Source organism: Oxyura jamaicensis, chromosome 9 (genome assembly GCF_011077185.1).
Source record: "Oxyura jamaicensis isolate SHBP4307 breed ruddy duck chromosome 9, BPBGC_Ojam_1.0, whole genome shotgun sequence".
Classification (NCBI taxonomy): Eukaryota; Metazoa; Chordata; class Aves; order Anseriformes; family Anatidae; genus Oxyura; species Oxyura jamaicensis.
The window spans coordinates 2,182,936-2,206,065 of record NC_048901.1 but is presented as its reverse complement, the minus strand read 5'-3'; the positions used below and the strand labels follow the sequence as shown (position 1 = coordinate 2,206,065).

The following is a 23,130-nucleotide window of genomic DNA, read 5'->3' as shown; positions in this document are numbered from 1 at the left end:
GAATCATCCTGTTATAAAACCATGGGCAAAGTTTGGATAAGAGGGAACGGGCAACCACGTGTCATGGGGGGGTTAATATCAGCCCTTGGGAAGGTGTCTTCTCTTTTGGTTGGCTTTCTGCATGAAGTTGGTTGGAGAAAGTATATTCATATTGAGATTCCAGTCACTGTGCTGAGTAAAGGCCTCGTATTTCACACTTCAAGAGTGTTAGGAGGCAATATAGGTTTGGAGGCAATAGGTTTGTCAGGGGACGGTAACTTCTGCAGCTGCTGGGGAAAGATGCATCTGTGTTTGCCCACTGTTGAGTGTAAGCCTGAATGCGTCCCACTGAGGCTTCCTGCTGTGCGAGTGCTTGGTCTTGCAGGACTAAATCCCAGTCCTAATCTCTAATTGGCAATGATGCTGCATTGCACATAGAAATTATTTTTTCTAAAATCTGTTGAAGTATGAGGTGATGATATTGATGTTGGAAAATAGCTCATGTGGTGGAGGTTAACTGTCGGTTATTCTAGGTGAATGAAAACATTGCACATATGCAATTGGAGTCGCTGTTGTAAATTCTCAGTTGCTATTACAGGAAAGAATTGCTGGGTATTTAAATGTGCTTTCAAGTGTTGTTTGTAATGTTGTGTGAGGCCTGGAGGTGCTATATACCTGGTACTGAAAAGATCAGTAACTTGTATTAGTATGTATTTGGAACTGATGCCATTTAACATCTCGTTAATTATTGTTAGGTGTAAGCAACTGAGGACGACGCTTCTTGCTGTCAGAACATGGAGAACAACGTAACTACTATCTCTCGAGAAGAGCTTGATGAACTAAGAGAAGCATTCGATAAGATAGGTATGTTTTGGATAAGAAGGTAATAAGGATGCAAGTAACACTGCAGAGCCACGTAGGTTTTTGTGGACAAAATCTTTATGGATCGCTTTGGTTTAATAGGGCAATGTTTTCTTTCTGTTGCAAATAATAGCTAAGAAACCGAGAATGCTTATTTAAAACCACTTGTTTTCAATGCAACTGTGTTTCTTCACTTCTTTTTACTTCAGCAATGAAAACAGGTAAAATAGCATAAATACTACAACTGTCCAGCTCAAAAATTAATGTATTTGCAGCATAATACATCTCAAAAATCAGTTATTGGAACTCCTTAAATCTCAACAAAATTTTGTTGTGATAAAACTTAAATTATTAAATGTTCTCATGTTTATTATTGACCTAGATAATTGTCTCTGTTTCTGCTTTACTTGCATACTTTGAACTAGTAATTTTTCTTTCAGTTTGTTGGATGTAACTTTACATTTTAACTAAGCTAAACTTGGAGACTTTTTGATCTTGCCTTTAAAGCTAGCAGATGCTAATAATTTAACTCAATGACTTTGTATGTTTGACAGAATGTTTTCAGATTAATCTGAGCGTAAACAGAAATAGCGAGAAATTAGTGAACTACTAACCCTTATTTCCAGATTGCAATAAACTTGTGAACATTGAAGTTCACATCTGCTTGATTTCTTGTTTTCCACGGTTCTGAGGGGGTGATGTGTAACTGTGCAGCTCAGCAAAGCAATTGACCATATTTGTAATTACTCTTAATGGGATAGCAGGGTCATTTCACAGTAATTCAAAATAATTTTGAGAACCAGCATTAAACTCCTGAATCACAGAAGAATTTTTATTTAATAACAGCTACTTATGTATCTGCGTTTTGTGTTGGTTCTGATAGCTGAAGGACACAGCAGATGGACACTCCACTTTGCCTTGCCTTTCCCCTTCTACTGTTCATATGCTTTTATTTTTATGCTATTAATAGAGCAAAACCACTTTAAAAAACAGAAGAATGACACCGACAAAACAGTTGTCTCAACAGCAGCTGAAATGCAGTGTCAGTACCTGCAAAATAAAATACTTGAAGAGAAAACAATCCTACTTGCACAACCAGGTGAAAAGCTTGTTTTAGGGTTAAGGCATGGTAATCACTGTGGATGAAAATTATGGAACAGCTTCAGCCAAGAAGAGTCCTAAATGACAGGACTCTCCAACTCAGTAAAGAGACTGTTGGGAAGCTGTATATTAGATATCTGTAACACTGTGTGTTAAGGTGAACAGGAAATTGCTTCGTTTCTGTCAATACAAGTGTCAAGTGATGCTCAGTAAAGGGTCAGGAAGCTTAAACCAAAAAGTAATAATATTTATTCATGGCACATAATAAAACTGTGAACTCATTGATTTAGTATGTTTTGAAATGAAAAAAGGCTAGAAATGCTAAAGGGATAAGATGTGTCTATGGCTGATAATTAATGAGTTTGTATAAAACGATCATCTTGATGCAGTCTGTAGCTTAAGGTGGCTGTAGCTTCCAGGAGCTGGAATGACAGACCAAAGAGAAGACCACTGCATACATGTACCAGTCCCGTAAGCAGTAGCCTATCTTACCAGCTGCCAGTAGTGTTTTGGTACAGCTTATCTATTTGTTTGTTTTTCACCATCTGCATTCTGCTCACTGAAAAAGCACTTCTTTCTTTCTGTAAAGCATCAAAATTAATCATCGTCTAGGTTTTCTTTTTTCCGTCTTTTCATTCTCAATGTTTGTGTGAATTAATTGCTTGCACCTGCATTGATAAACTGCAAGAAAAGCAATGTATTTGTCTGTGCTTGTCACTGTGGAAACTTACCACAGTGAAAGATGAGCCCAGCAAACTAACATAGCTGGTAATCTGAGTGAGATTGTGAGCATGTCCTCTGCTTCTTAGACCATCACGGTTATTAAGTGTGTTGTTACGTGTCTGACAGGTAAGCCAGACAACGGATGGATTAATCTGTATACAAGCATAAAGTTTCACTGTGCAGTGATCTGTGAATTGTTGGTAGTATACAAAACATAAAAAGACAGTAACATTTACCTTTTTTTTGTCCTTTCATCAGCAGTGAACTGTGGCTTCTTTATGAAGCTGTACAGATGCTATGTAGTGTAGTATGGATTTCAGGGAAATTAATGAATAGCAATTAATTATGGCTGGAGATGAAAGTGTATTTTTATACTTGGCCTTCTATAATGTGATATGTATTCACTCACTCTGGTATTACTGGCAGAGTTCTGATATCAGAAAAAAGCATTTACTGGCCTTTTAACCAGTAAACCTGAAAAACAAAGCGGGAGTGCATTGGCATGTTACAAGAGTGAGTAGGTCACCTTATTCTGTTTCTGACTCGTGTCAATTCAATTTTTATAGTTTCTGCTGTGTTGTTGTGGTGTTCATCATGAGTAACACAAATTAGACTGAGTCGGTCTTTTGTTAATTCGTTTTTGAGCTATACCGCACCTCATGTTGAGAAGAGCTTTCTGATCCTCTTGAACATGGACATTCCTGACGTGGTCTTGGGAGTCCAGCGTAAATGAAGGTAGCAGTACAAATTGCTACCAACAGAGATAGATTAAGAAAGGTCACCTTTAATAAACAGATGCAGATCATCCTGGATTTATTCTTCACACTTAAGCCTTACCACATCAAAAGTTTTGAAGAGCAGAAAATGTCTGCCAGGTATTAGGCTAAGAAACAAAATGCAACAAAATGCAGAGTCACATAGAGTTCTTGTGTAAGCAAGACAACAAGTGGCTCTTGTGTAAGCATGCTGTTCTAACAACAATTTGTCTCCAGTCTGAGTACACTGACTGCAGGTAGAACAATACTGACAGAAAAAAAAATGTAATATTTCATCTTTCTTTCATTTGAAGTTTTTGTTGAAAATTTTGTTGGCAGCTTAAAAAGCTTAATTTTTGCTATTTAAAAATTTGCTATCTTGTTATAGCGTGCTTTGGTATTATAGTGTAGTTCCTGTGAAAATACAGAGCAGGCCGTCTCACCTCCCAGCCAATTATGTTTCTAATACGGAAGTATTTGTTCATGCTTGCTTATGTATGTAGTGAAGTCACAGGAAGAAATAATCTTTTCCTATGTATATCTCTTGCACTTGATTTATTCTCAACAGATGTTATACTAGGTTCTTTAAGTATAAAACCAGACTGTGTTTTTGCTTTGCAGATATTGACAACAGTGGGTATGTCAGTGATTATGAGCTTCAAGATCTGTTTAAAGAAGCAAGTCTACCCTTGCCTGGTTACAAAGTACGGGAGATAGTAGAAAAAATCATTGCAGTAACGGACAGCAACAAAGACGGGAAAATCAACTTTGAAGAATTTGTATCTGTAAGACATTTCTTTTGGACTTTTCTTTAATTTGCAGTACTTTGGTTTTAAGGATTGGTCTTTAGAAAATGAATAAGAACTAGTTATTTAGCTACTACCTGAAGAATAGAATTAGATGGTCTTTAATACACAACTAAGCACTAGTTTGAGCACAGGAGGGTTTTCTGTGATAATTTACAGTGTCCTATATAATTATTTCCGGTCTTTGAATTTTACTCTTCCATTTGATTTAGTAGGTCTCATTTGGGCAGCATGAGAGAACATGGTAGTTCAAAACAGCCCTTCTTCTTACTTCCTCAAAAATGAAGAGCTGGACTATGTATTTTTAGAAACTGTTTGGTCTAACCTTGCTTTGGTAACAGAGTAGTACATTGGATAATCAACCTTTAAATTCTCTTAGTGATCCGCTAATGCTTGTGCTAGTATGTTCAATCTCTATATTAAAGGCTACTTTTTATATATAAGTGAGGAAAATTTTTTCACTGCAAGCAACTTTGAAGTGTTTAGATGTTTTTTAAGTGTGGGTCACAATCTAGTGTTCTTTAAGAGAATCAAAACCTATTCAAGCTGTTGGTTTATCTGTGTGCTTGGGGATGGTTAGTTTTTGTTTTGACTTTAGAGTACTGCTGCTAATTGCATCAGGTTGCTCATTTAGCTAGTTATTCCTGTCTCTTTTCAATAATTTAGCTTGCATGGTTTCATAGGGGAGATGCAATTATTTGCATCCAAGTATAGAGTTTTATGTGTTCCCTATTGTTTATTGTCAGTTCTGAGACCTCTACAGTGTTTGGGCAAATTCAGGACATAACAGTATATCCTATATGGTTTACATTGTAGGCTCTTGGAAAATACTATCAGTCACCTTGCTTAAAGGTGCGTAAGTTTTATGTGGTAACCTTTTACTGTAAAGCAAATGATGACATAAGCAAATAAGTATGTTCTAGTTGTTGCGGATCTGTTTTCAAGAGTTAACGTATATAACAGAGAAAGGCATTCAGGTTCTTTACTGACTCTAGATAGAGGGCTGATATGATTTAATAGGTAAGTAGCTATTTGAAGGTGTAATTAATCATAATGCTCTCTGTCTTTCTTATTGCAGATAATTCAGGAATTGAAAAGTAAAGATGTTAGCAAATCTTACCGAAAATCAATAAACAAAAAGCTGGGTATTACAGCACTTGGAGGAACATCAGCAATATCTACTGAGGGGACACAGCACTCTTATTCAGGTAATAAATAAGCATGAATAAATTTTGCCTGACAGGGGAAAATGCCTTTACATTTGCACTAGAGATGGAAAAAGAAGAAAACTGGAAAATGTTGCTTTTGAAAGCAAATTAACAAAGAGAAAGCATGTGGAGATGGACAAGACAAATTTGGGTGGCACTTTATTAAAAGGTGGCTGTTGAATTTGTCACTAGCTTCATGCTGTACTCAGAGGTAAGTTAGGCATCTTTGCCAGAGTGAAAAATGAAAACAAACACGGACAGAATGTTGGGCTGCAGGTGAAATGCTCCTTTGGCATAATGGTAATAACTAGACTTAATTTTTGGCTTTGTTACATTTTAATCTATTCTCTATTAATTCTAGATTATTTTAATGCTGTTTTCCTTTTCAGAGGAAGAAAAAGTTGCTTTTGTTAATTGGATAAATAAAGCTCTACAAGATGACCCGGACTGTAAACACCTCCTTCCCATGAACCCATCGGATGCTAGTCTTTTTAAATGCCTTGCAGATGGCATCCTCCTTTGGTGAGTCAATGGCTGCACGAAAGAGAAGAAACTCATCGCAGAGGTTAAGTGCTGCTCACAGTGAAGTGAATTGGAAAACTTTTGATAGGCTTCAACATGGGGACTCAGCTCATAAATATGGTAACCAATGTGTAGGATGGGAAAAATCTGTTTGCCTATAGAGATACTATTTTTAGTAAATTTTTATGTGACTCTGTGCATATATTATAAAAGTGGTTTCCTTTTCAGATCCGTTATCATCAATGCCAGATATGCACAGGCAGTTTATGAAGGAGATAATTACACAGTTCACATATTCGTTAGCCAGAAGAATAAAATGTTTCAGGTTGCAAAGATTTTCAAAGTTAATAAATATATTTACTAAATCATAGGATGGGAGAAACAGAAATCTGACTTAAATCTATGGCAAAACAGCATATAGTGCATCCCTAAACTCTAGTCTGCTGTAATTTTGCAGTTAGTGACTAACAGTACTTCTGCACAATGGTAACAGTGGATAAGCTCATTAGTGTTGATGTGAATTAGTATTTGAGGTTGTTGTAAATGCAAGATACTATAGAAATGCAGTGCAGAAGAATTAGTTATCGTACATTTACACTAGAGACTATTTAAATGTCAATAATTAACGGTCATAATCACTGAGGATCTTTTTTTTGACAGTACAGACATGCTCTGTTACTTAAGTATAAATCCAATTGCTCAAATTTCTTTAATTAGGTATTACATGGGTGTTTCTGGATGAACATCCAATTATTTAACAAGGAGAAAATATTTAATGAAGGAGGTTGTCTTTTTTAATCTTGTCAGACATTTACAGCTAGTTTCAAGTGTTCATGTTTTAACCAAATAATGAAGCATGTTTTCTGAGAAGTGGAAGTTTGAATAAACTCTGGCTTTTCTTCCTTAGCAAAATGATTAACTTTTCACAACCAGATACAATTGATGAAAGGGCTATTAATAAGAAGAAACTCACTCCTTTCACTATATCTGTAAGTACTGCACAAATAGGAACTTGTCACAAATGAGAAAGTAAAATATATTTTTTTTATAGCTTTGTTTTAATGAAAGTTACTCTGGTGAAATAATCCTATGTATTTAAAAATGTCAAAGTGTGAAATTGTATTCTCTAACAAACTCAACTGAGGTCTTCTGTTTCTTAAATGGCTTACAGGAAAGCTTTGTTTTCATGCTTCCCTTAGTTCTTTCACTATGTTCCTTTTTGCTTTACTAAGAATCTGAACAAAATAATGTTAAATTTCTGAGTGGATGTCTGGGTCAAATTTAGGGATGCAATGCAGAAAGTATTTGCATAGCTGTATACTATATGCTAAGATGATGTGTTTTCAGTAGAGGAGAGTGGCTTGGACAAAAGATGAGAAGCTCTATGGTTTTTTGCTGTGTATGAGCCATAAAATAGTTGAGGAGAACCTGTTTTTAAGAAATTATTTTGGATATGAGAAAACAGGTGTGGAAGACGGAAGTAGATCCTTAAGTTACCAGCCTAAGGAGAAAATAAAATCCTGTTTAAAAGCTTCAGTTACTGGACAGCCTTTTAATTTCAGATAGTGACATGAAAATATGGAAAGTTAACACCATACCATATCCTAAATCCTCCAATTGGGTCTTGTAATCTCTACTCGTTTAAGGGATATGTGTCAGCAAATACGATAATACATGTGCTTTTGCTGTCCCTGTAGATAGATAAAGTATGACACTGGAGAGGACAAAGAGTAATATGACACCTGCCTTTTTTTTTTTTTTTTTTTTTGGTAATATTTCATTTGTGGCGATCGTTAGCTTCGCTTTCAGTGTCAGCATGTTGAATTGCTCTGATTTTCGAATGCTATTCAGTCACACTTTGAGTTGCTTGAATAAATGTGTCAGCCTGTATAAGAGCGAAGGTAATGGCTGTGGTGGCAGTGATGTCAGTAGCCTCCTACACAGGGCAAAATACCATATAAACACATCTTTCTACTGGATGAAGTCCCTGATATTTTGGGCAATATTGTCTAATTTGTGTATGTGATACCTGTGAAATACAAATAAGACTGATTGGCAATCTAAGCAGTGGAAGGTGATCCACAATTTTTTGGTGGATTCACATTAAACATTGCCAATGATGATATCCAGTAAATTTTGATAGGACACGTGGTGTCTCACAAGAAATCTCTAGGGTGCACTGGGAGCCATTCAACTAATCCGTAAGTTCTTACAGCTTCAGACACTTAGAAAATTAGACACTTAGTAAATTTGTTCATATTAAAGCTACAAAGATTCACAACCTCATAAGTTTGTTAAATGTTGATATTCTGAATAGGAAAACCTAAACTTGGCTCTGAACTCAGCATCTGCTATTGGCTGTACAGTTGTCAATATTGGATCACAAGATTTACAAGAAGGAAAACCCCACTTGGTATTAGGGCTCTTGTGGCAGATCATAAAAGCTGGTCTTTTTGCTGATATTGAGATCTCCAGAAATGAAGGTAAGTGTAATGCTAGCTATTGTAATGTGTACAATTTGTAATTAACTGCTTTGAAACCATGATGGCAATTATTTCAGCTTTTTTTCAAACTTATTTTTAGCTCTAATTGCTTTGCTAAATGAAGGGGAAGAACTAGATCAGTTACTGAAGCTTTCACCAGAAGAGCTCTTGCTACGCTGGGTAAACTACCATCTGACCAATGCAGGGTGGCAAAAAATCAGTAATTTCAGCCAAGATATCAAGGTATGTAGTTACCACTCTGATAATTGAACATAGTGATATTAAAACATACTGTGCATAGAAACAAATGAGCCAGATCAGAAGTATTTAGAAAAATACTAGTCATCTGCTTTTTCTAGCTACAGGTTCAGCCTACATTTTTCAACACTGGAAGAACATGATTTTGATCTCATCTATCCTAGTCAATTGTTCATGCCACGTATTATCACATCACAGTGCCAAGCGAACATTTCCTGCAAGCCCATATTCAAGGCAGTTCTAATGTTCTAAGTTGGTTATTAGAGCTACTTAGAGAAATTTGTACTGCCCTGTTAGTTGCCCTTTTACTTGGCAATCCTCCTCTGTTTGTGGGTTTGTAGAAACACATCATTAGAAACCCATCTTTTTTTTTTTCCTTTTTTTTTTTTTTTTTTTTTTTTTAAGGAAGAAGAGTGTGGCTTTTAAACTCCTTCTGTTGTGTATTTGCTAGTGGTTATTGCACTTTGTACATGGCATTGTACAGAGGAATAGGAAACCACTTCTGCACTTCTGGAAAGTACAGTTATTTAGAGAGCTTTTTGGAGTAGCTACTGATTCTTGATCCAAGAAGTGAGCAGCCCCTCTCAATCACTGTTGTGCTGGTTTGCCACTTTACAGACCCAAGGGGACTGGAAGCCACAAATAAGATCCATGTTCCTTTGTAGTTTTTTTTGTTTGTTTGTTTGTTTGTTTGTTTTTTTTGTGGGTAACCTATATAAATTTCTTTATCTTAATTGCAGCTGTCTACTCCATATCCACCAGAATAAATATAATTAACATCATCCAGAAAAATCAGCTTACACTTCTGTTCTTTCATCTGGCTAAATAAGTCCTACGTGATACATGATAGTAAAATGGCTGTATGACCTCATCCATATTCACTGTAATTAAAGTGCCATCTTTCTGACTTTTGTGCCTTTTGAATCAGACTGCAAGAGTAGTAAATGACTATCAGAGGCTACATATTTTTTCATTTTCTTAATACTATGTTGTGTGTTTTAGGATTCAAGAGCATACTACCATCTGTTAAATCAGATTGCACCCAAAGGAGATGACCCGGATGAAATAGCTGTTAAAATTGACTTTTCAGGGTTTCATGTAAGTATCTTGAAATTTTTAAAAAATAAAAAAATAAGACTGGAATTATCTGAGACCTCTGTATATGTATCCAACATCTTGGTTGCAAAGCTGTTCTGGAATTGCCTTTTGCTTTTGCGAAGCATACAATAGCTCAGTCAGATTATCCAGTGTCATAGGAGATTAAATGAGAAAAGCTAGAGTCAAGTTCCAGGACACTGCTGAAACAGGATTATGCATCCTATAGTTTAAAATTTGGAACTGTGTTTTACTTACATTAGTGTGCAACTGTTCGGTGTTTTCAGTTGGATCCGCCAATATGAATTTTACAACATCCTGCTTCAGTTCTGTTCTTTTGGAATTCAGGCAAGGAAAAAAAGCTGACTTCACAAACTTTGTGATCTTTCCTCAACCTAAATAGAATTCGGAGATAACTTGAACCTTTCAAGTAACTAGCAGGAAAGCGTAGCAACTGTCAAACTTTAAGTTGCAAAAGGCTAGAAGTGCTGAAAATGGTTATCTAGATGTCAAGAACGCTTTTCTTTAAGCGGCTACGTAATGCTGGTTAGAAAGATTACTTAGAGAACATTTGATGCAAAATTGAACTGGCTGCCTAAGATACCCATATCAATCAAAATCTTATTATTTATTATAATGAAAACCGAGTTGCAAAGCTATGCATGTATAATTTTTGCTTATAACTGAGCTTCAGTCCTCTCAAATTTCTTCATGAAGAGAGATCTATTTTGTTGCTTTTTTTTTGTTGGTGGTTTTTTCCTTTGCAATTTCCTATAGTTTATTTGATCATTTCCTGTAATGGATTATAAGCCAGTATAAATAATGTGCAAGCTTGTTACAGAGCAAGGTTCTGGCTGAGTGTACCAGTGTTGAATTAATGACTTATTTCGTTCTAAGAGTAAATCAGTTGCTAACCGATTTCCCTTGAAATAGTAACTTCTAATCGTGTGAAGATTAGAGGCAAAAGGTATATGTTACGTGGTTTTGAAGACTTGCTTATTCTAGGTAGATTCATAATAAAGATGAATATACAAAATACCTTTTCATTACACATAGATTATTTTTGCCTCTAAATGTTTTTAGTTGGAAACCTATCACCTTGTCTTTCTTTTGATATCACATCCAAACTTGGTAATGGAGGGTTTTGAGATCATCTGATCATCCGTAAGTACTGTTTATGAGAATGCCAGTTTGAAGCAGTGATTATGAACCTATAGCTCATATAGCAGAAATACATTCGGTAAGGGAATCAACAGCTTGGAAACAGAAACATAACCACTCACCTCTGTCTGCTGTGATTCACTGGGCATGCTGAACAGGCAGCCACAGAAATGAAGGACAGAAAGAAAGTGGAAGGAAGAGGGGAATTGTTAAGGTCTGTAAAAGCTAGCTTGGGCATTAGGGGAATGAGGGAGACACAGGTCAAGATTTGCTAGACTGGAGCTTCAGTCAGAACATGCAAGTGTTTGTTACAAATTAATGTTGTTGTTTTTTTCTTTTAGGAGAAAAATGACTTCAAGAGGGCTGAATACATGCTCCAACAGGCAGACAAATTGGGCTGCAGGCAGTTTGTAACTCCAGCAGACGTGGTTGCAGGCAACCCTAAACTCAATTTGGCTTTTGTTGCAAATCTCTTTAACACACATCCAGCCCTACACAAGCCTGACAATTCATCTTATGATCTCAATTTATTAGAAGGTACTCAACTTGCTAAGCATATAGGAGATAAGACCGCTAATGACTTCTGTTTAAATATTATTTCTAGGTTGTGATAAAGGATCCCTGTGTGATGATGCCTGTGTTAACACCAGCATATAGAGCTTTTTCATAAGCTTTCAGCATAAGCCTGTAGTAGAAGTCCTCATTAGCTTGACCAGAGGCTATTCATGAATAATCTCTTATTTTTAACTTGTAGGAGCAAAGCCTGTTCTCTTATTCCTTTTCCAGGTTCCTGTGCTTCTTGCCATAGTATTTATATTTTAGCTGATGCACAAATACAGTTTTTCCCAATTTGGAGTACTATATTTTGCAACTGTCTTTTAAAATCTACTATGTCTTCTAAAGTACTTCTCATGGGTTGTGGTTTTTATATACGTGTGTATAGCTGGTTGCATTTTGAAAACTGGAAACTGGAAAAAAAAAAAAAAAAGCTTCTGTATAAATGACCTGTACAAATCTATTGCACCAACAGCCTGTATGGATCCTAGCATATCTGTGAGCTTGTACTGTGCTTGTATTGTGCTGTTCAGAACCCTAATGCTAAAAAGGAATAGTAATCCTTGGCTGTTACCCTTTCTGTGGACCAGCTAATCTAGGATAATGAAACAGTATAGCCAGTGTATTTCAGTTGTTCACTGATCTCAAAGGAAAGGCTAGAATGAGGGTTGCCACACTTGACAGAATCAGCAACAATGTTAGCACATTGCTCTGCACTGCCTGCTCTTGCTTTCTTTGTACTGTTCCTATCAGGTTTCCTTTCCATCTAGGTGAGTCCATCTTCCTTTGCTTCTAGCTTTTTCATAAGTTTCCTGCTCTGCTGCAACCCCAATTCATAAATCTTGTATCCTTCAGACCACTTCTGTTTCAGGCTTCCTGCTGTTCCAGTTTTATAGGTGCCAGCTTTGGTAGAGGTATCAAAGCACGGGAGGCAGTGTTCCTTTTCCAGCTATGACATCCCTAGTAGCTGCAGTCCTTGCTGTCTGTGACAAATGATTGAAGAAAAGCCTTGCTCTTCCTCTGCTGCAATTTTATTGGAAATACATGCTTTTAGGATTGTGTGCAAGAGCTGTGTGAAAGTAGAATATGTAATCACCAAATGCTAGAGTACTGTTCTTTAATGGTAAATACAGGCCAAATTTAAGTTGCTTTTTATAGTGACTATTTTAGAGATGGACAACCATGACAGCATTATCTGTTTAAAGGCAAGTAGAAGACTCCTCTCTGCCCCTAAATAATAACTTCTGTGTTGCCATGTAGATCTAAATTATCGGTAGTTATTTCAACCAAAAGACAATGTTGTTGATATGTTTCATTTGTTTGTTTACCATTAAGTCCTGTATATTGGCTAACCTTTTCTCAAAGTAGCGTTAGACAAAATGTGATTTGTTTCTTTATAGTGTCGTCGTAGATGGTCTGTTGTAATCTGACTCATAATTTATAATGCTTTCCTATTTTGCTTCATGAAATCCAGATTTGACCCCTCCTAATGTAGGTACTGTATTTAGTACTTTTCTGTACTCTGTTAAAGTATTTATTCTGCATTTTTCTTGGTGTGACTTTTATCTAGTGTTTTAATTGTCTCTGTCCTTTTCTGCTGGTTGATTTTCTGCATCATTCTTGTATTTTTCTATTGCTTTAATATTAAATTTAGTATAACTCAAAAGAAAAAAAAAACACAGGTCTAACATGATGCATATAAAATGGGGGCAAGATGTGAACAAGTCGAACACCGTATAGTTCTTTTTGTGAATCTAACCAGCAGCGGCCTTCCATAAGCTAAGTTTTAAAGCTCTAGACTCGTATGTGGGTGAGTTGAGCTTCTGGAAAGCCTTAGTTTTCTTGCATTAAATTCTATCTTTTCCATGATTATTCCACCCCAAAAATATGATGTGGCTGGTTTTTGGTTTAAAACAACAAACACTAGGCATAAATTAGAATTTAGGCTGATAATTTGTCTGGTGATGGTCACTTGTATGCAGAGAGCATATCCCTCAGATATTTTTCCAAAAGGAAATAAACATCTGATACTATGCGGGGTGGGAGGAGGAGGATGGAGTCCTCAGTAAATGCATCACCCTTACGTGTTGCTGTTGCTCTGAGGAAATTCTCACTTGTAGGAAAGGCACCAGAGTTTGGGATCTAACTCCCAGAAAGATGAGCTCTTGAGGGGAAGAGAACATGGAAACATGTCCACCCATCTTTTGTCCAGTGTGCATGTTATCTGAGGCTGTTTTTGAGTCTGCTGGTAGCCTTCAAGATTGTTAACGTGAGAGGGTTAACTACTCCCACTCAGGCCAGCTGAATTTAGGGTGGAAACTTAAATCTTAAGCTCTGTTGTCTTTCAGAGAGAATCTCAGGTATTGGAAGCCCTTTGAATCTTGACCCCATCCTTATTGCTACTCCTCATTCAGTTCCGTAGTATAATGATCTCAGAGAAGAAAGAGATGGCTATAAATATAAAGGATACTACCAAATTTGCTCCTCTCTCTTTTGTGTAGCTCTGTCCCTTTTCTGCAGTTTTCCTATGATTTTGGCTATCTGCTGCACCACTCAGCAGAAGATATGCTCCTGATAGGATCACAAGGTATATTTTGCATAAAAGAATGGAGAGAAAAAAAAATGGTTCTCAGCCATCTGGAAGACTTAAGAACATTTACGTGTTGCATGATAAAGGGATTTGTTTAAAGTGGCATATTAAACACACTGTGCTGAATTCCTGCTAGACAAAAGGGGGTTTCCCACCTTGCATGCTCTTGGTCTTGCTTGTCTACTTGGGATTCTTTTGGCAGTGTTAAGCATGTGTTGTAAAATTCCCAGTCTGAGTGCAGTTGCTCAGTAATTTTTTGTAGCTGTGCTTTTAGTAAGAGTTCATTAAGTAACCTGGTTGTCATCTTTGCAATGGACAAGTGTCCTTAGAAGCACTTTGGTCAGTTTTTAGGCACTGTAAACTAACCCAAAGATCAGTAAGCCTAAAAACGTAATTAAAGCAAAACATTCAAAAAAAAAAAAAAAAAAAGTGACCTTAAGTACCTCTAAGGTACTCTCATGCTTCTATTTTGATTTTATTTTCTATGGAAAAAGGCTGATGTTATTTATCACAAAATGTAATCCTTTATTGTCTTAAGTTTTGCTTTGGGAAGAAATATGTGAAACAAAGGTGACTGCCTGAAGACCTTGCAGAATAGTGTATTTCTTTCAACATGCATTCATTCATCAAGGAATCTTTGGTAACTTTTGTAAGTGAATCTGGAACAAATCCCAGGTTGAATTCCATATGAAAGATCTCATAATTCAGGAAGAAAATACAGCAGTAAGATGAGTATAATCAATTTCTTATTAACTGGAAAGCAACTGGTAAACTGGCTGGCAGGTTTGTTATTTTTTTTTATAAAATGTGTTCTATTGGAACATACTAGTTACAACTGAAGTATCTCACAGAAATATCTGAATTTGTTATGTTTTCGATAAAATCCATTTTCAAGTCTGGGTATTTTTATATAGAAAAGAAATTCTAGATTAAAACTGGAACCTCTGTCTAAAAATAGAGCCAGAACATCAATTTAATGGAAAAATAACATTAAGGAGGTGTTCTTTCTAATCTAACGATGCACATGTTTAAACATCAACTTCGCTTTGCGAAAACATTAATTGTTCTGTAGTCAGCATGAACTGCGGAACTAAATGAGGCTGTTTTCATGCTAAATAAACCTCATTAGATGAACTCAGTGCCATTGTCCACTAAGGAACGGGTGAAAAAAAATCTTCAGATTTTCATATGTTTCAGTTCTGTGAGATCTATTCTGTCATTCTTTGTGGAGAATTTCTCTCTCCCAGTGTCCTCTCTGTTTTCAACTGGATTATAAGACCAACAGAACAAAGCAATGATTTTACTGCAAGCTCATGTATTCAGACTAAATATTTCCTTAATTGTTCTCTGATGTAAGAGGAAATGGCTTATGTAGCATTGATTCACAAGTAATTGGCCACAGATTCATTGTTAACTTTAAGTAATGTTGTGTGTAGAAAATTAATGTATTACTGCAAGCTGTAACCTTATAAAGAAAGAACATTAGTTAAGGGATTCGTGATTATAATAAGAACAACCTAAGTCAGGAAAACTAAGGGTTTTTTTCTGCTGAATTTTCTGCATTTCTCATAAGATGGAAAGTAACTGGTAGGATTGCTGGAAGGCTTTTACAAAATCTATTCTGCTGGAAAAAGTCAATCACAAGTGAAATTTCCAACAATTCCAGAGTTGCTAGTTAAATCTGCAAGAATAACTAGCCTGTTTGGCAGTGCATACAGCTTCACACGTTTTATTAGTATAATACTGCCCTGCTGAGCCCCCACTGTTAAACACTGAAAAGGTGATGTCTGTTGCTTTGGAGGACCTTCACAAATTAATACTAGGAACTTGTGTGGAGAGAGTACAAGTGTAGTTTCTGCAGTTTGACGCAATTGCGTTGTGTTAATATTAACCTTTAATAAAAATGTGGTTTCAAACAGATTTAAAGATAGTGTTGAATATACTTTCCGCTGATTATTTTAGTTTTAGGAACTTTAGTCATTAACTTTGTTATTACTTATCCCCATTTGCACCATTATATATTCATCATCTAAAACAAAACCAATAAACAGTCTATTTCTGTATTTTTTTAAAGATACATCTACACACATACACACACATACAAAGATGGACCCTGTGCTCTCTGGCCTTTTGCTTAGACCTGAGGGACCCTGAACTTGATAAGATTACCTCTACTTATTGGCCTTTAGGGACTACTATTATGGAAATTATGAACTTATTTTTAAGAAGGGAAAAAAAAACAAAAACACACACCATAGTGCAGGAGCAGTAACTTGTTGGTTGTATGTATGTGAGTCATTTAAATATTGCTTATTAAAATGTTTTCTCCAAGTAATTTAAATAGAATTATATTGTCCCTATAGGAGAAAGTAACGAAGAAAGGACTTTCAGAAACTGGATGAATTCATTGGGTGTAAGCCCATATGTTAACCACTTGTACAGGTAAGGCCTTTTTTTCTTTAAGTAGTATTTTGTTCTCCCTTGGGTATAATAAAGTAGGTATTTATGAATATCTGCTAGAATATAGTAACAATGTGAATAAAGGGAAGTTGTATTTTTACTGAAGTAGTGTTTCCAAATTTCCATACAGCACGACAGGAACTTTTCTGTAGAACTCACTGAGCAGTACCTGATTCAGATATTCCATTCATGATTGAGAAATACTCAAACATTTAATAACTTTTTCATTGTGCATATGAACTTTCATACTTTAAAATATTGGCTTACTCTCATTTAGTGACCTCTCTGATGCTTTAATAATCTTCCAATTGTATGAGATGACTCGTGTGCCAGTTGACTGGAGCCATGTCAACAAACGTCCTTATCCTCTGCTCGGTGGTAATATGAAAAAGGTTGGTAGATACTCTCAAATACAATCAAGTTTCACTGTTTCGAGTTTTGCTGTTTATAGTAACCTGGATTGTCTAGATTGGAGTGTTAGTGAGACATTCCTAGCCAAAAACAAACAAACAAATGTGGTAAGGGGAAACAGGAGGAGGGGTGAGAAAAATCTTCCAGGTATTGTTTCAAGAAATAAATAGCAATATTATCACTTGAGTTTCAAAATATGAAATGTGGCTGCCATTTGGCAATACTAAATTTAGGATCTAATTAGGGGATCTCAGTAAAAATTTCAGGCGTGACACAGCTGTTGTCTAATGCTCTTATATCAAGAGGTGTTGCAGAACAGTTTAATATTGTGCCAGGAGAATTTGTGGGAGTCCTGCAGAATCCAAGCTTTCACTTAGTTTGTTATCATTATGAAGCCAGAAATGTAGGGCAAAAAACTGCTGTTTGCTTAAAAATAACATATTCCAAGTATTCTCCCAAGGTCAGTTTTGATGTGACTATTTATTACTTAGATAAAAACCAAGAGAATTTTTTTTCTCGGGTGTGCAATATGATTAGCATTGCAATCTTGCGTAATTGTATTTATATCTGCAAGAACAGTAAAAACAGGACAGTGTACAAAGGCTAGAAATCTTTCTGTAGCTTCAAAATCTCACGATAGGTAACAGTAAGCCAAATTAATTGATACTAGACATAGTTTCTAGGTCTTTGTTACAGATTTTTTTTTTTCATTGTTTGCATACATTTACTTTTAGATTGAGAATTGCAATTATGCTGTAGAACTTGGGAAGACAAAAGCAAAATTCTCTCTGGTTGGTATTGCTGGACATGATCTAAATGAGGGCAATCCTACTCTGACATTGGCTTTGATATGGCAGCTGATGAGAAGGTAAGTTAGGCGTAGTATATGATACATGTATGCATCTGTGCATGTCTTCATACATGTTGCTGTTTGTACATCAAGGGAAATTAAAGCAAGTGTTCAGCTCATCTAACAGGTACCGTGGTGCACAGTGTATGTACGGGGAAAGAACAGGTGCAATCACTTCAGTGTCATGCACCTGTTATAATCAGGTACAAAAGCTTCCATAGTCTGAGTGAAATTTCATACTTTGACATAAAAATTGCAAGACACTAGCCTAGCAGTAGAAATAATAAGGTTATATAGAAAAATAATTATAACTGTTCTATATAAGAATTAATACTACTGGAAATACCAAAGATTAAGCTGTATTAAATTTCTGATCAAGATTTGTCTTATGTTGTATTGATTCAAACATTTAAATTGACCAAAATATTTTGAAGCTTTTGTAATCAAAGAACCATTGTGAACTTCAACAAATTCAAAATCTTTTTGACTGAATATTAACAAATAAGGCTGCAGCACTGCTAGTTTTTTTATTTGTTGTTTTAAATACTGATCTGACAAATATGGGAGTTCAGGTAGGTTAATAATAGAGGAAAATGCTTAAGAATGAACCAAGAACTAAGTGCAATTTTCTAGCGTATTTTAAATAAGTGATTTGTGGAGTCATTTGTAAACATTCACTTACTCTGAGATATAAATTTATATACTTTTTTTTACATGCTGTGTAGTGACTGAAACAACGATAGTGTATATTTCTACGTGCATACATCCATTTATATATCAATAATTAAAACCTTACGTATTAAAAATTGTGTTTAAAATTGGTTATTCTTTAGCCAGTATAAAAGCACCTAATTTATTTTGTCTTTATTCCATGTATTTTTCTGAAAGCAGGGAGTGATTTAAAAATTTGCACAATCAAAAAAGGAAGATAATTAGGAAGAGGTGACGTATGCTATAGACTTGAAAACAGGGAAGAACTTTAAAGCCATCACAGCTATAGTAATGTGAAATTAAAATCTTGTTAGTGCACTGAGCAGGTATAAGTATAAGTTGATTTCAGTAAAGAATATTTTAAGGTATTTTCTGTAAATTAATTTACCCTGAAATAGTCAGTGTTTTGGTTCTTAGACTGTTGTGCCTGGATGCAGGGGAGACATTTAAGCATATAAAGTAAAATTAGCTATAATGTGCTGAGTAAAATACAGAAAGAAGATGTAATACTGAACGTTGAGTTGTAGGATGATATTTTATTCTTGCAAAAGTGAAAAAGGGATTTAATGAACTAATAGTTTGTAAGGTAGGGTATTTTATGAAAATGACTACTTAGAATTGTTACTGTGCTGAATTAATATTTTACTTTTGCTTTTAGCTTTAATTCAGACTCTTATTTTCCTTATTAAAGGTATACTTTGAATGTATTATCAGACCTTGGAGAGGGGGAAAAAGTAAATGATGAAATTATTATAAACTGGGTGAATCAGACACTTTCAAAGGCAAATAAGAAAACTTCAATTACCAGTTTCAAGGTAATCAAATACATTTACTTTTCTTTCCACCTATAACCAGATGTAGGATTTTTAATCTGATACGTTAACAGTTTGGCTTTAACTGTGGCTCTCCCCTATCAGCTAGCATAATTGTAAAAGGAAATATTTTTGAGAGTCTGTTAATCTTCAGAATTATTTCACAGCTCTATTAATAACAAGAAATCTTAGAGCAGAGACTATAAGTTCTAAAAGGTAAAAAAAAAAAAAAAAAAAAAAAAACAAGGGACATCTGCCTGAAGTCAGAAGCACTGGCATGTCAGATACCTTCCATTTATATGGATATTGGCGCACACATACTTGTGAGCACAGACATGAAGAACAGTTTTGGAAATACTGGGGGTGGGAGGAAGAGATTTGACTGCTTCTTTAATAGCAGCCATTGAAAAACAAGTGTGTGACAGCACCAGCAGAGGAACCCAATGTAACCAGCAACCTGTGTTGGCTTGAATGGCATTGCTGGTGTGCCACAGACCTAACAGAACAGGTCACTGTCAACAAATAATTCCAAGTGCTACAGGAGCTTTTCTATTTCAGCAAGAATGAGCAAATTGATAAAGCTTTCCTTTCATGTGCTTAGTGTTAGGCATGAAAGAAGTCAGGTATGTCAGGTGTATGTGTCATGGTGTGTTAATTTCATTCTTTAGAAGTGGTAGATCAACTGCAGGGTTGCACTTGTATACAAATACATCATTCTTACACGGGTTTATTGTATGCACTGAAACAGTTACAACAATGTAATTCACAACAGGAACATAACCTACCAGGTCAAATATTTGAGAGCTCACTGGGATGACATTGTAATAGGTAAGCATTGGGCACTAGGTAATATCAAATTATCTTTCTACACCAGAAGACTTCATTTTGATTGTAGAAGGTAAACTTGGTGTTGATCTTCATAAATGGAAAGATCAACTTCTCTTATTTCTACATTTATTGTAGCAATATTCATATAAATAAATTGAATGAAAGAAGATAATCTGTCCCAGCATCTTGATTTTGGTATGCCTGTGTTTTTGGGGGAGAGTTTGTTTTTAAGGTAGTTCAAAGGATGGTAGACAAATACAGACGAGACATTCTTCAGCACGCTTCTCTTACTACTGATTTTTGACAACATATGTTATCTTTCACAATTTGAATTTTTGTCTATGTTTTGGGATTACTACCACAAACATTGTGTAGCAGAGAAAATGCTACAAAATGTTCCCTGCTATTTGTTGTGGAATATGAAAGCCAAGTTTTATCACATTGGCATTAATTGAAACAAAAATGGTTTATGTTCTTGAGGAGATACGCAATGCATTCCATGTCTTCAGGCAGATGTATATTACTATTTGTAAATGTAGAGTTAGAGTGATTACTCTGTGGAACTTGATGGAATTTGAAATCATAGCTGTAATCTTGTGATGAAGGCAGCTGGATCATGTGTCTTATGAGCCAAGGCTCTGATGAAACAAGAGCCAGCATTGCTGAAACTGTCTTCATGTTGGTTCCCTATCTTCCCTATCTGTTGGTTTGATGTCATCTTGCAGCAGGATGCTTATTTCCCATAATATTAGGGAAGAAATAATGGCAGCAACAGCATTTTCTATTTTAAAACTTGAGGAAAACACATCCGTGTATTAAAGACAAAACATAGACTGCTCATACTATCTCAGAATGCCATCTGGGATGTAAAAATGATATAGTGGGCAATAAACTACTTCAGAAAATAATTCTCCTATGAGGAAAAAAAAAGAAAAATCAGACTAGTTGGGGAATGCAAGTACCATTTTGTTATCCTGAGAATAGTCTGGTACTTGGACTTCTTTCAAAGTTCCTTTCTGCCCAGGGAAGGGGGAAGACTTTTTCATTCAAGTAATTCAGGCCAATTATAATTGTGCAATGATACCAACATTGAGTGTGAACCTTATAATTTAGATGTGCTGAAAACAACATTAGACTACATAAAGGGGGGTTGGGGGGGAGATGTTTATGCAATAAAGTAACAAAACACACTGCTAGTTTTCAATATCTAAGATGGGCTGTAAGTTTTCTTTTGTTGCAAAGACAGAATAATCAAAGCTATTAGGTTCCTTATGCTAATTTTTACATATTTTTTTTTAGGACAAATCAATTAGCACTAGTTTACCTGTCCTAGATTTAATAGATGCCATTGCACCAAAAGCAATTCGCCCAGAAATGGTCAAGAGAGAAGATCTTTCTTATCAAGACAAATTGAATAATGCCAAGTAAGTTTTAAATGAATGCTTTCTATTTTCCTGAAGTGTAGAAATGGTTTATTTCCTAGTGTAATTAATACGGTTTATCAATTTAACAGAGAGAAATTACACTAATGTTACTTCATTTCAAAGAGAATATTATTTTAAATTATAATATCCTAGAGGTATTTCTCTAGCATGTTTCAATTATGAACTCAAATTCACAGCTGATATCACCTACTCCACTGCAGCTGGTTTATTAATAGTCTGCCATAATGCACACTGTTTCTGGGAAACATAAATGCTTTGATAATGGGTAGCAAAATGGTTGCCAGTACAGTTGATAATATATAGTTTACCAGAATAATGTTCATTTCCTCCTAGAGGAAGTGCTGACTGAATGGACATATACTGCTGTTAAAATCTGGTGTTGTGAATCTTCATGCTTCAGTAGATGTAAGTTAAATAATATTTATTTTGGTTTGTTTTCTAAGGTACGCCATTTCAGTTGCTCGCAAGATTGGTGCTCGTATATACGCTCTCCCAGATGATCTGGTCGAAGTGAAGCCAAAAATGGTGATGACGGTGTTTGCATGTTTGATGGGAAGAGGATTGAACAAAATAAAATAATGAAGAGATTTAATATCACTTTCTGCCATGTTAAGGACAATGAGACAATGAATGCCTCACAGCTTACAGAATTCTGAAGCTGCACAGAATAAAATGAGAAAATGTTTGCACAAATATTCTCATTAAACACATTAGGATGTAATTATATTAAAAATTCATTCGATTTCATAACACATTGATTATTTATGGGTACTATTGTTTTCAGAACATGTTCTTTACCAAATTAACATGACAAATTTGTATTGCTTGAAAAAACAAAAACACAACCTTACCAATCAAGTTTCCTTTGTATTAGCTTCCATAGCATGTAACAATCTGTATCACTTTACATACGTTATTTCAGGACCTATTGTGAAACATCATTTGATTTTTGTGGGTGTTAGTTACATGTAGTCATACCTATATCAAAGTGCATTCCAATCCCTGTTATATTACTATAATATTATAGTATATTACTGCACAAGTTATCATCCTTGCCTTACTCTTTAAGAGCTTAACTCCTGTGGAAGTCAGAGTCTTGTCGTTGACTTCCGTGAGAGCAAGTAAAGGCCTATGATAATGTCTGGAAGCTAATGAATATTCAAAAAGCTGATAGAACATTTTTGTGAGCATAACTTTAAATGTGTAATAGTTTTGTTATTGAGCAAGAACTTAGGGTTTGTGTCTAGAGGGGAAAAAACAGCAAATAACAGTGTAATCACGTCATTATTAGATCTGCATAGGTTATCTTTTGCAATTGAACTAAAAAAAAAAGATTTTTAAAAAAAAATTTTCATAAAATACTGTAAAAGAGAACAATAAAGGTCTAGCTGTTCCAGTTTGGGGGTTCATCTTGATGTATTGCATTTCCTTATAGATTGTTTCTTTTGATTATTATTTTTTTCCCAAAGTATATATATAGCACGTGTCGAGGTTTTGTATAGAAAGACTGGTACAT

The 23,130-nt window shown here is 35.4% G+C and overlaps 1 protein-coding gene across 4 annotated transcripts in view; it reads left to right on the top strand.

Annotated features, from left to right (window-relative positions):
- PLS1 (plastin 1) overlaps nucleotides 1-23,008 on the top strand; it is a 39,796-nt gene extending 16,788 nt beyond the window's left edge. For all 4 annotated transcript variants that reach the window (XM_035334580.1, XM_035334581.1, XM_035334579.1 and 1 more), the window contains exons 2-16: nucleotides 735-843; nucleotides 4,041-4,204; nucleotides 5,304-5,433; nucleotides 5,823-5,955; nucleotides 6,863-6,944; nucleotides 8,273-8,438; nucleotides 8,539-8,681; nucleotides 9,699-9,794; nucleotides 11,294-11,489; nucleotides 16,461-16,539; nucleotides 16,835-16,949; nucleotides 17,703-17,836; nucleotides 19,221-19,344; nucleotides 21,469-21,593; nucleotides 22,058-23,008. In XM_035334580.1, coding sequence (XP_035190471.1) covers nucleotides 774-843; nucleotides 4,041-4,204; nucleotides 5,304-5,433; nucleotides 5,823-5,955; nucleotides 6,863-6,944; nucleotides 8,273-8,438; nucleotides 8,539-8,681; nucleotides 9,699-9,794; nucleotides 11,294-11,489; nucleotides 16,461-16,539; nucleotides 16,835-16,949; nucleotides 17,703-17,836; nucleotides 19,221-19,344; nucleotides 21,469-21,593; nucleotides 22,058-22,193 — 1,893 coding nt within the window. In that variant the 5' untranslated portion in view covers nucleotides 735-773 and the 3' untranslated portion in view covers nucleotides 22,194-23,008. The remainder of the gene's footprint in view (nucleotides 1-734; nucleotides 844-4,040; nucleotides 4,205-5,303; nucleotides 5,434-5,822; nucleotides 5,956-6,862; nucleotides 6,945-8,272; nucleotides 8,439-8,538; nucleotides 8,682-9,698; nucleotides 9,795-11,293; nucleotides 11,490-16,460; nucleotides 16,540-16,834; nucleotides 16,950-17,702; nucleotides 17,837-19,220; nucleotides 19,345-21,468; nucleotides 21,594-22,057) is intronic.
- The last annotated feature ends 122 nt before the right edge of the window (nucleotides 23,009-23,130 follow it).